The 14943-nt window shown below is 52.0% G+C and overlaps 1 protein-coding gene across 1 annotated transcript in view; it reads right to left on the bottom strand.

Moving 5' to 3' along the window:
* Window positions 1-4305: 4305 nt before the first annotated feature.
* CSPG5 (chondroitin sulfate proteoglycan 5) overlaps window positions 4306-14943 on the bottom strand; it is a 34899-nt gene continuing 24261 nt past the window's right edge. Inside the window, exons 4-5 of the mRNA XM_050942543.1 lie at window positions 12613-12685; window positions 4306-4793 (exon numbers count right to left, since the gene is read on the bottom strand). Coding sequence (XP_050798500.1) covers window positions 4632-4793; window positions 12613-12685 — 235 coding nt within the window. The 3' untranslated portion in view covers window positions 4306-4631. The remainder of the gene's footprint in view (window positions 4794-12612; window positions 12686-14943) is intronic.

Below are 14943 nucleotides of genomic sequence, written 5' to 3'. Positions count from 1 at the left end.
TGCAGGCTTCCATCCTGAACAAATGACATTTTTCTAACGGTGTGCTAATTGCTTATTTTTCTCTCTCTGAAGGCTATATTAGGCTTGGCTTGAGGATGAATTCCTCCTCTAGCAGAAACCAATAGATCTGGGCGGTCACTTGGAGAATGGTACTGAGGAGCAGGCACAGTTTCGCTTTCCCCACAGCGTTGGGCTTTATCGTGCTGTCCCTGCTCATACAGAAAGCCAGATTCTGATCTCAGTAACTCTAGCACAAATCTGGGATAATGTTGTTGAAACAAATGTCTTGATTTACACCCATGTAAGTGAGAACAGAATCTGGTGCAAAGTCACTGAAGTTAATAGGAGGTCTGCTTAAGCAAAAATGACAGGATTGGGACTGTCTGTATTCAGCCCCTACAAAAAAAAAACCACCTGTGTGAACTTTGAATTAGGGTTGTTACATTGCCTATCGCTCCAATGCAAACCATACAAAGCAAGGAATAATGCCAGTTGCAATTGTCCTCTGAAGAGTCATTCTGCCCAGTTTGGAAGATGAAGTTCAACCATTACGGTGTGTAACCTTGTGCTTTTAGTGCTGATTTAAGTGCAAATCTCAATGCGACCTGAACTACAGAGTTGTTACCAACACAATCAGAGTACGTCAGACAGTACCGTCTGATTAAAAAAGTATTGACTGAATTCCTACTCTCACTTACACTGTGTTATTCCAGAGTAACTCCTGTGACTTCTCCACTGTAACTGAATGCAGAAGTTGGCTTGGAGGGTTTGTTGATGGGGTCACACACTGAACTGCTGAGGGGTTGCCCCACTGTCTGGGTAAGCACCACAGACCAGGTCAATATATTGCTACTCCTTAATTGTATTACAGTAGCACTTAGGAGAATCAAAGAACAGAGCCCCTCAGCCTCATTGTGCAGAGCGCGGCACAGTCAGCAGTAAAAAGGAACTCTCTGCCCCATTGAGCTCACAAACTAGGTTAGCACAATATACAACAGGTGCCGGAAAAAATGAATGCGGGGGAGAGAATGAGGTGAACTAAGTCAGTCACTGTACGCTAAACAGGGGTGTCTGCTCACCATGGGCCTGATCCAAAGCCCAGTGGAGTCAATGGAAAGACAGGATCTGGCCCCTCCTGCCTATCTATGATAAGCATTGCAGGTAACATGGCAGGACTGAGGCCTCAGGTGGGACTGGAAGAGTGAAGGTAGAAATTTGGCTGATGTTTGCGAGAGGTTTTAATGCAAGAAAGCCTAGTCCATTGAAGAGAGAAATGACCCACAGATGGTGACGGCTGGGAATGTTGGCAGAGAGGATGTGAGTGGTCAATATGGGGAGGCATTAACAGGGCAGCTAGGCAGGTCAAGGCACGTCAGCAAGGGCTCTACAGGCCAGAAGCCTGAGTTGGTGGAAATATTCTCCTCTTGTCCCCCACTGCTGAGCCTGGTTTCTATGTCCAGTAGTGATAATCAACAGCAGCTTTCCTCTCCCCTACGTACTATGGCCTGATGTCAGTCTTCGTGTCACATCCCCTGGCTAATGTAGCCTGCAAGCTCTTGGGAGCAGGGACCTTGTCTGCCTTATTTGTGCAGCACAGTGCACCTAAGGGACATTCTGTACATCACCATTTCTCAACACCAGGCAACATGGTTCTGTTTCATTATCCTGCTCAAGTGGTTGAATTCCTTCAGCATCAACAGGGGGAAAAATCCAGGAGCAACCATTTGCCTAATGCCCTGGACTTAATCCGGGGGAGGAAACTAGGACATTAATAATTGAAATGTAACGATTAGGCACTCAGCAGTACAAAGTCCATTTTGTAAAAAAATTTCTTTTTACATAATGGTTTGGCAATGTTAGAAGATTGTGAGTGGCTGTCTGGACCCCCTCTGCTGTCACTGGAATAGACAGTGACATTGACCTAACTAGTGGGCTTGGTGCAAATAGTTATGAACTTTCTTTCTCTCTCTCTGAAGATCAGTTTGAGAAAAGGATTTAGGAATAATAGTCATTTATTACAAGAGTTTGAAAAATCAAAAAAAAAATAATCTGGCAACTGGGCATCGTCACTGTACATAGTACTTCACACACCAACGAACGCTTACCTAGAGTTCATCTGGATTAGTAAGGGCGTCACGTTCAGAATTCTAATAATTCTTGGCATTTACAGAAAGCCGCCTGATTTTAGATGACCACCTTGAGGCATCTTCAAAGGTGTTGAGGTGTTTCGTTAGCACCTAAGTCCCCCATTTAGGCATTCAGCAGCCTTCTAACCCCATAGGCACTTAAGTCCTGTAGATGTCTACATTTCCACTGGCCAGCATCCATAAAACTGCCTAAATCCTGACATCATCTCACAACTAACGAGCCACTGAGCATCCTAGCATATGCCAAGGCCCCTCCACACAATTCTCAACTTAGTCGGAGGAATATCTATCCTGCCAGCAGGGTCTGAGCCTTTAGGCGTGCTGTGAGCACACCTAACAGCTGCTGGACCCCCACGGCATAGCTTCACAGATTCCAAGGCCCAAAGGGATCAGTGTGATCATCTAGTCCGACCGCCCGTATGACTCAGGCCAGAGAACTGCCTCGAAATAAGGCAGAGGGCTGGCTGCAGGCCTCCAGTAGGTAAGTGGGCAGCACAGCATCCACACAAAAGACAAATGGGGGCCCAGGGATCTATGGGGTGAACATGAGAGAGGTACTGAGTGTGGCAGGAGAGAGAGAGAAATAAGTGTGATGGCTACAGCGTGGGTTACTAAAGTGCTTCCACTGACTGCAGGGAGAGCTCTGGGCACTCAGTACCTCTGAAATCAGCCCCTGCGGGCGTCTGAAGTTGGGTACCCAAAGGTTGAGGCATCTAAAATTCGTCAGTTTGTCCTGACACTTCGCCCATCACCGTGCTTAAAAAGATTCCAATAGCCTTGGGCCTGGACATGAAGTTTCCTACCTTGACAGCACTCTTGGGGTTTTTTTGGACCAGCTGGGTGTATCCTCTAGGCCTAATTACCTGCAGCAGCAGGAGGAAAGAGAATGGATTATTGCTGGAGCTAGGGCTTTGGAGTCATCATCTGTATGACTGACTCCATTGTGGAAGGGGCAAGAGAAGTGACTTGGCTTGGGGTCCTCTGTGTCATTTGACTTTCCCTTCCCGTTGCTTCTCTTTAGCTGCACCCGGCGTGCCCACGGCCGTAGCATGCAGTGAAGTGTGGCACTGATTGCCTTCCCAGCAGTGTTTCATCAGCACTGGCCCGGTATCATTCTTCATCCAGCCTTCTCTCCCCTCACCACCCCAGCAGCTGATGACAGTGGCAAATATGAGCAATGGCTTGACACGGCAGTGGTCATATGAGAGCGTGTGCTTCTCCTCCACGTGCCTTATCCGGAAGGCTTTTTGCAGGGCAAAGCTCCCAGTGCCATCACAAACACTCTCAGCTTTTGCCAAGATGGACAGTGCAACACTGCAGTAGGACCCCACCTTGCAATGGAGTAAATTGAGGTTCCGACTCAGTTTCACCCTGGCATTATTAGGCAAACCAAGCAAGCCTCACAGGCCAAACCCCATTGATGCCAATGAGAGCTTTTCCCGAGTAAGGACTTCAGGAAATTACCCCCTTCTAAACAACATTTCCCCAGGATCCTCGCCAGCCCTCCACAGGTGGCATTAGGCAGTTGTGTTGGGAATTCTGCAGGGGGAGCTGCTCCCTGTGGCTCAGCAATCAACACCCCAGCAGGGTGTCAGACAGTACTATTCGGCTGGATGTTAGCTGCTATTTGTTATTCTGTTTAACATGCTTCGTCTGCCAGTAAGGGGCAGAAACCATATATCGTGGCTTGACTGGGTTAGCACAGCCTGTGACTAATGGCTAGCCACAAGATGCAGTGAGCAGCTCCCTGCCAATCCATGCGCTAACATTTTTTCAAATCGGGTGCAATTCAAGGTCACTGCACCACTACTTTGAGGACTTCAGTGCTGCACAGACTTTGTGCTGGATCTATGGACGGCTGCGGGTTATCACCCATAATCCATTTGGCAAATACAAATATATTCACAGCTATCACGATCAATATGCAAATAGCACCAAGGGCTAAATTTACAACAATGGTTGTTTGCGATTATCGACACTTGCTGAGCGCTGAAATGGGCAGCCGCTTGGAAACAGGAGTCGATCGTGGCCTATCAATGACCTGTTTGACCTTTTCCATCTCCAAGACAGGGATTACAGTCCGGCCCACTCACACAACAGCAACAGGCAACCGTGTGGCTTAACTTTAAAAAAATGTTTTATTTCAAGATCTTTTTTTTGTTTTTAACTCGTATTTCAAAAAAAGTTGGGTAAAAGTACAAAAAAAGTCAGTTGAGTAACAGCAAAGGTTTAGAAATCACAGCCGTGGAACTAACCCAAGCAATATACAGACAGAGCACATACCAGACAACCCAACGGACACAATTCATCTGAAGAGCATTTTGATTCTTCTTTTGTATTATTTTTTCTCTGTACAAAATACACCAAAGCATGCCATGGAGCCGGGGGAAAAAAATATAACAAACAGTTACTAGAAATGAGAGTTGTACAATAGGAAATGGAGTGTGCTCTCTCTTTCTCTCTCCCCCCTCCTCTCTGTTTCCTTCATGTCAAGTTGTTCTGCAGACAGTTCACACCGGCCTCATCCTGTTCGCCCTTCCCGTTATCATGCTTGGGCGACATGGAGTTCTGAATATTAAATGATTCCTCTTCTTTCACGCAGGATTTCAGCGAGTCCTGCAGTTTGTGGGAAGCATTGGGGTCATCCTAGAAAAGAAAGAGGGAGGGGAAAAAAAAGGAGAAGAGAGGTCACAGAGGAGGCTCTGAAGGAGGCCAGAGTAGCCAGAGAAACCCTGCCCCTCTTTATTAGCAGAGCACTGAGAGAGCAGGGGGTGATCACATAGGAGTAACAGGCACAGCACTGAGAGTTGGAGCAGAGGGGCTCCCTCGCTGCGAATTACCATAGAAGGTTCTCAGCCGGCCTGTCACCCACGCTCCTCCCGCCTGCCGTCCTCTCAGACATGTCGTGTCACGAGACCCCATGACTCAGCTTTGAAACAAACCCACAGTGAATGAAATCTGCTCTCAGCGAGTTACTGCATGGCCTTGCTCTCAGCACTGAAAGCCGCTGAGCATAAACAAAGGACCCTGCCTGCCTTAGGGGCCAGCTGCTGTCATGCATCCTGTCACAGCAATGGAGACTGCCCGAGCTGGGTTCAGTTTCGAGAAGGCAAGAGGCAGGGCTGGGGAATTGTGTCCCCCTCGACACACAGCCTTTGGGGGGAGGATTGAGATTGTTTTGTTTCCTCCTCATGTTGCTGATGGAGGTTGTGTAGGTCCCTATTGTTTACTGGGGTTTCCCGGACATTGCTTCCATGCTGCCGCCCCTAATGACCAATCATGCTGAGCCCTTTCCACCTGCAGATGTCAAAGCACTTTACAAAGTCAGGGGAGAGACTATCAGTTAACGGCTCTGCCCCTGCACTAATTGGCACTGCTAGGTAAGCCACAGGAACTAAATCTCTTAACACCCTGGTGAGACAGGTCACCAGCGCCACCATAGGCACGGACTCCGTGGGTGTTCAGGGGCTGGAGCACCCATGGGGAAAAATTGGTGGGAGCTGAGCACCCACCGGCAGCACTTCACCCCACCCCAATGCCCCAGCTCTCCTCCACCTCCTCCCCTGGGCGCGCCGCGTGCCCGCTTTTTCCCCCTCCCTCCCAGCGCTTGCGCCACGAAACAGCTATTTCACACGGCAAGCGCTGGGAGGGAGGGCAGAGGAGGGGAAACGCGGCACGAGGCAGGGCCGGGGATTTGGGGAAGGGGTCCAATAGGGGCAGGGAGGGGGCGGAGTTGGGGCAGGGACTTTGGGGAAGGGGTTGGAATGGGAGCGGGGCTAGGGAGGCACGAACACCCACCGGCGCTGGGGAAAGTTGGTGCCTATAAGTGTCATCACCTTACTCTTTTACAGACGAGGACACTGAGGCAGAGTCACTCAGCCAGTCAGCAGCAGAACCAGGAATAGAAACTGGGCGTCCTGATTCCCAGCCTCCTCATCGTATACCATCCTTCACCCCTTCTTATATTGGAATTGGAAAAGGTTCAGAAAAGGGCAACAGAAATGATAAGGGGCATGGAGCGGCTTCCGTATGAGGAGAGATTAATAAATCTGGGACTTTTCAGCTTGGAAAAAAGACGACTAAGGGGGGATATAATAGAAGTCTATAAAATCATGAGTGGTGTGGAGAAAGTAAACAAGGAAGCATTATTTACTCTGTCTCGTAACACAAGAACTAGGGTCACCAAATGAAATTACTAGGCAGCAGATTTAAAAGAAACAAAAGGAAGTATTTTTTCGCACAATGCAGTCAATCTGTGGAACTCCTTGCCAGAGGACATTGTGAAGGCCAAGATTATAACAGTGTTAAAAAACACCACAACTAGATAAGTTCATGGAGGATAGATCATGAATGACTGTTAGTCAGGATGGGCGGGGATGGTGTCCCTAGCCTCTGTTTGCCAGAAGCTGGGAATGGGCGACAGGGGATGGATCACTTGATGATTCCCTGTTCTGTTCATTCCCTCTGGGGCACCTGGCATTGGCCACTGTCGGCAGAGAGGACACTGGGTAAGACAGACCTTTGGTCTGACCCAGTGTGGCTGTTCTTATGTTCAAAAAAAAAAAATCCTTGCTGCCAGGTGCTCCAATGCCATACCCTCATCGGAGCCGGACAAGGTTCGTCACCACCCCTTGCTCCTGGAGGAGCTTCTTCGGCAGGGCCCCAGCATTATGGATGGTGCAAGGCGTCTGGTGGGCTGTGAGCTGGGTGTCTGAGAGGGAGCTGCTGTTTTTGGAGGGAGCATGAAGAGCTCCTGGGGATCTTTCTGGGGGCCTCAAACAGCAGAGCCTAACCCACTTGCTCAAGCCCCTTCAGATGTCCTTTGCATATTGCTGCCACACTGGGAAGCCCTCTGGGCTGTAAAATCTACATTACCACATGAATGTTAAAGGATTGCAAAGACAGCTGTATATGGCATCCCCTGGGGCCTGGCATAGCCTCCAGCAGCTCCAGGCTAGCCCACACCTCTGCCCATTGCACCTGGCTCCTATCCGGCAGCCCTTCTGCTCATCCACTTCTGGGTCCTTTCCCAGCTCTGCCGAGCCGCCTCACTCCTGCTGTGCCAGTCCTGCCTCCCACAGCCTTTCAGCCCCGCTCCGCCACACCACCTCCACTCCTATTTGCAACAGCCTCTGCTTTTCTGACCCCTGCCTCCCCTGGATACAGAGATTTTAATGACTGATCCTGCCGTGCTGATATGTTAACATGCTGCCTCTCTGCTGTGCTACGCAACCATTGCACCATCAATTCCCTCAGTGATTTGGGGGATTACTCTGCACTCCATAGAACAATAATTCTACAGACAATGAATCAAATCCATTGATGGGAGGTTTGCTACTTGTACATGAACATGGTGCCATGAGCCACTCCAGAAATCAGGAGGAATCTGCCTCTAGTAAGGCGTGAGATGGTACGTTTGGATCTAAAGGCATTCTGGACTGCTCCCTTTAACTAAAAGGAGAAAGCCATTAGTAGTGACTAACACCACTTCCAGACCTCCAGCCACTAGAGAGAGAGATGAGTCCAGCCTTGTGAAAGGTCAATACTGTATCTGCAGCACTGCCCTCTACTGGATGGAATCAGTACTGCTATGCTGTGTGTCATAGGTGCTATACTTCTAGCAGGTAAAGGAGATTCTCTTTTGGCTCAACTCCTAGGATCCTATGCTTTTGGATGAGGAGGAGGATCTGAGCTCTGTCCCCAGTGGTGCTGTGAAGTTCTGCATGGCCATGATAGGCAGCATAATGAAGACCTAGGCAGTTGCAGGTTCCTTGCAGGATTTTAGTACCCAACATACTGCATATAAGAAAACAAATGCAACAAATAATGAATTCGTAGCTATTAGCGGGTGCTACGCTGAGAAACTGGCTGCCTGGCAAGAGCCCAGAGAAGGGTTAGCTAATCACGTGACACACTACAGTAGCACGTTCGACCAGCAGGCTTAATTAAATGCCATCCCAATCACTGATGCTTTGCACATCGAGTAACCGTGGTTATGTAGCTGTGGAGCGAGAGATGCAAATTCTGAGACTCAAAGTGCTCCAAGCTGATCAGATCTGTCCAGTGGTAGTTCCCCTGTCACAAAATACTCATCTTTAGTCCAGTTTCTCTTTACCAGTTTTCCCTCCATTTAACTGAGTGTGGTGAAGGTACTAGATTAATATCCCTGGAGCCTGAGCTCCCCTCTGTGTACACAGGACAGGTACAGCCTAGACAGCTTCTGTGGAAGATTCATACATTTTAAGGCCGAGGGGACCATCTGGGTGGGCTCCCTACTTTGGGACTCCCCCAGCGAGCCCTCTAACTTCTCACACACCTCACTCTGCCGATCTGCCTGCCTTAGCCCCACTCTGGGGATGGAGGGCAGTTCATTCTCCAGGGCCAGTTCAAACCTATGGTCAGCTGTGGTGGTGGATTCTGAAATCCAGACACCCCCAGCCTGCTTCCCACAGACCGCTAGACTGGACTCAAAGCCAGGCCCTAGAAGGGGAAAGTGCCACCATCTGGAACCAATCCTTGAAGCCATCCAGTCTGCCATTGCTGCAAGGTTTTGTTTGTGTTGGTGAGGAGGGAAAGAAAACAAATGAAGCAGCTCGAAGCCAGAGCACAGGATTTGGAGAAGACACCTGGGAGGTGCTGGAACAGGTCTGATCCTTGCACTCCTTCCTCTCTGCTGAGCCAAACTCCCATTACACAGGAGCTAGCCCATGGGATGTAACAATGACCAGGAAAGATGCTGATCTGCAGAGCAGTCAGGAGAAGGGAGCCAGCTCCCGTGCACAGCTCCTTACCCAGCCAACTTAGGCAGCTGATGGACCTGGGAAGCAATGGGTCAGACCAGGGGAGGTGGAGAAGACAGAGGACTTGATTATACTGATGGTTGATGGTCCCCCAGCCTCATAGATCCAGATGCCAAACGGCCCATATATTAGTGCTGCTAAGTTTCTCTCATATTTCTCAAGATATGACCAATGTCTTCCACCTGGAGTGGGGAAACGAATGGCTTCTTCATTTCTCTAGTGGAGCCCTCGGGATCTTTCCTCCCAGTCCCCCGCGAGCCATTCAGCTCAGGGGGTTAGTGCATAGACCTAAGGACAGGGAGATTGATGGCTACGAACCAAGGACGGCCAGTTGTGGTGAGAGGAGTGAGAGATAAGGAGAGTTGGGTTCTTGTCCCAACCCTGATACTGGCCTCCCAGCATGCTCTTGGGCAAGTCACTTAGCTTATCTCTGTTTCTGATTTTCACCCTCTGAAACATAAGGCAATATTATTCCAACTGTGGGGAAGTGTTTTTGAGCTCTGGAGGATAAGTGCAAACTCCCATGGCCTGAAATCTAGCAGAGCTGTTTCAGTATCAGCCAGAGGGGACACTGCACTTTCTAGCCTCAACTAGCTGTACCACACAGTGTTACTGTGTGCTGTGAATCAAGTGCTGGGATCCACCCCAGAGCGGGCTGCGTTTCAGTCATGGGTGAAGTGATCCATATATATCCATTCCCTTCTTCTCAGGGGTGCCGTGGGAGTGTGTGCCAAGCACTTTGAGATTCCCCAATGAAAGGAGCTATAGAAGAGTGAGCATCATTCTCTGTCCTACCCAAAGGTCAGGATCGTTAGAAGAGGTAGATTAATCGCAATAAACGCTGCAGGTCACCCTTGCCCTCCTCTCTGATTGTCACCTGCTCTCTGCACCGGTTTCTCATTGAGTCTTCTCTAAAGCCCTGTACACGCTCTGGCGCTGGGACTGCACCTGTACTAACTGTCTGCGATCAGTGCTGCCCAGGGCTCCAGAGGCTCTGGCTTGCGACTCAATGCTCACTTTCAGGTGTGAGTCAGGAGATGGGAAGAGGAGACCAAGAGATCAGGGCCGGCTTTATGAACGGCGGGTTCCGATTTGAATACCCAGTGGCAGACCGGGGTTTCGGCAGCACTTCGGTGGCGGGGGGGTCCGCTCCGGGTCTTCAGTGGCACTGAAGGACCCCCCCGCTGCCAAAAGACCGCCAAAGACCCAAAGCGGCCCCACCCTCCACGCCGCCAGGTGAGTTAAAAAAATATTAAAAATTAAAAAGATGCCTAAGGCGCGGGGCCCGATTCCAGGGAATCAGGGGAACTGGCCTAAAGCCGGCCCTGCAAGAGATAACAGGTTAGTTTTCACCCCCAATGGTGGCATTCTCTGCACCCAGGTCCTAACCTTACAACACCTTCCTACCGAGAGGCAAAATGGAAGCTGTGGGTGAGCATCTGTCCTGTACTTGCCCTTAGCTGGACATGCTCTGCAGTTTGCATCTTTGGCTCCCTTTTCTGACAGGGAGTAAGGAGCTGGGCGGTGCCCCTGGTCAGGCACAGAGAGGAAGCCGAGCCTCTGGAGGATTCAGCAGGCTGCAAACCCACCTGGACAGGCCAAGAGTGGCCTCCTGAGGTAAGACCCCATTGCTGGGAAATTGGAGGGGGTCATGCAGGATCTCTCAGGCACCCTGTCCTTGGCTGTGTCCCATCTAGCTGCCCCATGCTGCTGTGTCAGAACCACTCACTCCCCAAGGAACTCTGCTTGCTCCAAGGGGGCAGAGCAGGCATAGGGACGTGGAGAGGTGAGCTGGGGGCACCGGGGAAATGGGAGAGAGAGGGAGGGAGCCGGAGGGAGGGCAGAGAAAGAGTGGGGGGAAAAATGCTCCCTGGATTTCAGGGATCAGTGACCCACATCATCCCAGATATGGCATGGCAGGACCCTGCAATGTCCTACGCATGGTGACACAATGGGTCCCTCAAAATCTTACATTCAGAGGGTTCCACAAAGTGCAACAGTGCCCACAGTGTCCCACACAGAAAGGGTCCTGCAATGCCCTATGGTTGGGGGCACAGTGCCTAGAATGCCCCACAGTTGGGGGTGCTGGGTCCCACAGCATCTCCTGTGTCATGGGTCAGCTCAGCCTCTCCCATTTCAGAGCTCTGTGTCACCCATTTGAGGGCTTGAGACCCCTATTTCCACTTACAACACCCAGGGCTCACAGTGCCTCTCCCCCATGCCCATGCCTTGGGGTCTTTATCCCTTTCTCAGGGTCCACTCCCCCCCGACACAGCCAGCGAGGCCCCGAGACATGGGATAGGGGTTTGCACTAGACAGGGCCTCAGAACCTCACAGGCCCCACGGCGCTTTGCTGGAGAAAGTGAGTGACACACAGGGACACACACAGACAAGCCATGCTGCACTGCCATCCAGGCCTGCACAGCACTCCCACGTGAGCATGGACACGACAGAGGGAGGGCAGGGGAAGAAGCCGAAATGAGCGACAAGGGGGAGACGCTGACTAGACTGGCTGGTAGCAGCTACGGCATTGACGGAGGCTGCTTCAGAGTGCAAGGCACAGGCTGAGCAGGGGGTCCTGCTCCAGCAGGGCAAGCTCCCAGAGCCTGCGAGGATCAGGGGCCTCGCTCAGTGTCAGAGAACAGGGGTGAGGAAATGGAGATTTCTCCCCACTCCCACCATTACTGTTCTGGAGTTTGCCCTGAGAGAGGGGCCACTCTGGGCACCGCCAGTGAGAAGGCGGGAGAGAGAGCAGGACGTTCCACCCAGCGGCTTCACTCGGGCTAACAGCTGCCACCTCTGAGGTATGAAGTACCAGGAGGTCTGGGATGGTCCTGAGCCCACAACACTGGCTGGCTGGCAGTGGGTGCAGAGCACCCTTCCACACTGCCCAGGACAGTCCTGGGAAAACCTCGGCCAGTGGCAGCCCCACTCAGACCAGTGTCTATGTCAGGGTCCCCAGAGTGAGTCCACGGCCCCAGCCTGCAGACATCCCCCCTGGAGCCAGTAACCATCCCCAGCAAACCCTTTCTGTGCCCCCCGGCAGGGCCCTGAACTCTGCATTCCCTTCCCATGGCCCCTCCATGGGTGGCGACTCCCTCCTAAGTGTGTGAACCTCGGACATCTTCAGCCCCTGCACTCTCTCTCCTCAGACCTGAAACTGCTCCTGGCTCCCACCCTGTCCTGCCCCGCAGGCTCCTGCCCGGACTCCCTACGCCACCCCAGTTCCTGCCAGGATCCTGCTGTATCACAAGTGAGCAGGATGCCAGGCACTGCAACTCTCGTGGGTGGGGTTACAGTCCAAGACATGTTGCTGCGTCCTGCTGGGCAGCCGGTCACAGGGGCCCGGGAGTCACCTACACCTCTACTCCCCTCTGCACTGCTCCCAGGGGCAGGCCTGTGGCTATGGGCCAGGGGGTTTCACCACAGCCTGATCCAGTGCCAGCCTATTGGCACCACTAGCCGCAGTGCCCCCGCTCTCTGTGCCGTGACGCTGCATGCGCGTGCTGAAGCAGCCCCTGGCCAGTGCAGGCTGTGGGGAGGGGGAGGCGTGCAGAAGGGAAGACATGAAGAAGACGAGTTACCTGACAGATAATGTTATCATAGTAAGCCAATGCACGGGCATGAGGGGAGAGGTTACATGGGGTGTCGTAAAGTTTCCTTACATTTGGATGGGAGCCCTCGGCAATCGTGGACAGGGAAAAGTTATCGTTGTGGAGCTCAGACGGCGTTCGGTACCTGCCAACGGGGAGAGGAGACACAAATGGTGAGAGGTCAGCAGCCTGCTGATCAGTTGTACAGTCAATTGCTTGACCACCCTTTGGTTAGGAAATATACCCAAGAGACCAAATAACACACTGATTAATATGGCACAGGGAAAAGGTTCTACGCGATATGGGCCCCAGAAGAGTCATCCCATGCGATGTTCCATTCACCTTACGCAGAAGGCAGGCTGCCCAAAGCCACGCCCTGAAACCGGTCTTTCATACCCCACTTGTTTACCAGAAAAAGGTACCGCATCCGTCATTCAGCTTTCACGTGTTTGTGCTGGTGAGCCTGGTGTGCCCCATATATTCCAGACAGGGACGTACCCTTGGCTTTGTGTCATAGACTAGCAGGGTTGGAAGGGACCTCAGGAGGTATCTAGTCCAACCCCCTGCTCAAAGCAGGACCAATCCCCAACTAAATCATCCCAACCAGGCTTTAAAAACTCTTAAGGAAGGAGATTCCACCAGCTCCCTAGGTAACCCATTCCAGTGCTTCACCACCCTCCTAGTGAAATAGTGTTTCCTAATATCCAATATCCTAATGTCACATATGGACATTCCAGGTGCTAGGGGGAATGAAAGCACCACCAAGGTCCTGTGGGCAGCTCCTTTCCCATTGTTCTGAAGACATAATCAGCTGCCCTGATGCCGACAGTTTGCCTATCTAGTCAGGCCAAGGCCTCCCTCGGCCAGTGCAAAGAGTTATGGGCTATTGAACATCACTGTTCAGGATTATGACGCAGGGCAGGCCAAGTGGCCTCCATAGGTATAGTATGTCTATTTAAATGCTTGGGATACAGATAATGTGGGAAGTATTACTAGGATAATACATACATACATGCTGGCCAGTGGCTATTAGTCAACAGGCCCCACGAGCTCAGTCAAGACACAGCAAGGAGCACATGCCAAGCCAACCGACCCTCCCCTCCAACACCCAGCTCCCAGCCCCTCCTGCCCTGGCCCTCCACCCAGCTCATCCCCAGCGCCTTCCCAGAGGCCTTCGCTTCATGCACCCTTGCTAGCACAGAGCGATGGCACAAGGAGGCACCTCATGCTAGGGACGCCTCCCTAACAGCAGGGAGTGGGACTGCTGTCACAGGCAGAGTCGGAGATGGGGCCGTGCTAGCGCCATCTCCTGGAGTCCTCACACGCTGCCCACACTGACCTTCACCACGGTCACACTCACATATACTGGCCTGTACTCACAGCTACACTGGTATGTGCGTGCAAACACACACACACACACACTCGTCCGCACCCTCACCTCTAGGCCCATTTGCACACATTCATTCGCCTGGCACGCTGGTGTATACACACTCCCAAGCCAGCCTACATACCCATATGCTCACTCCCCATCCTATATGAACTTGAATGCATCGCGTGCACACATGAGTGTCTCCACACACCCACGCCATGCTGCACGCACATCTCCACCGATTAGACCAGGTATGCCTATACCCGCTCATGGGCACTGTGACAGGTACACTGGCCCTTTAATCCTAGAAAGACCCAGAAGACCCCGTTCCAGGAACAATGGAACGAACAATGGCTCAGGAAATGGTGGCCGCTGGAGGAGAGGCAGCAGTCCCAGGAATTAGTAGTGGAAATGGGAAAAACTCAGGACACCATCCTTTTCAGGGTGCAGGACAGGGTGGGGCAGGCCCGCTGGGAGGAGCTCTCCGCAGGAGGGCAGTAGATCTGCTGCCTGCCTTCGCCCGCAGCACAGCGGGCGGTGGGCAAAAGGAGGAAACCGAAATGGCTGAGCTCCGCCTAGAAAGGGCTGAGTGGGAGGGGTCGCTGTGTGCGGAGCAGGCTGGGGCAGAAGAGCCAGAGCCGAGTGTGACTCTTGGTGTTGTGGCCTGCAGCTTGTTTTGAATAGTTTCGGGGGGGCGGGGGAGGGAAGGGAGGGGCTGTTAGTCATGAGAAAAACTGCCTGGAGATCTTTAGGGGAAACAGAGGCAGGCTGCTGCAAAAACGCCTCTGGCCACAAGGGTGGGGGGTAACTCAACAGGCAGCTGCCCTGATATAAGCATATGCCCTCCCCCACACACACACACTACACACTCTTCCATGGACACTGGGGCACACCCCTCCCCCATACACAATAGCACACTCTCTCCATGCCTGCTGTGCCACCCTGCACTAGTGTGCACACACCGTTCTCGTGCATGCCCCTCCATGCATGTTCACACAGGTCAGGCGAAGCAGCTGGGGTGATGCTGCTGGACT

This window comes from Gopherus flavomarginatus, chromosome 2, assembly GCF_025201925.1.
Source record: "Gopherus flavomarginatus isolate rGopFla2 chromosome 2, rGopFla2.mat.asm, whole genome shotgun sequence".
In the NCBI taxonomy this organism is placed as follows: domain Eukaryota; kingdom Metazoa; phylum Chordata; order Testudines; family Testudinidae; genus Gopherus; species Gopherus flavomarginatus.
Note: the sequence above shows the minus strand (reverse complement) of the source record. Positions and strands in the feature narration are given on the sequence as shown.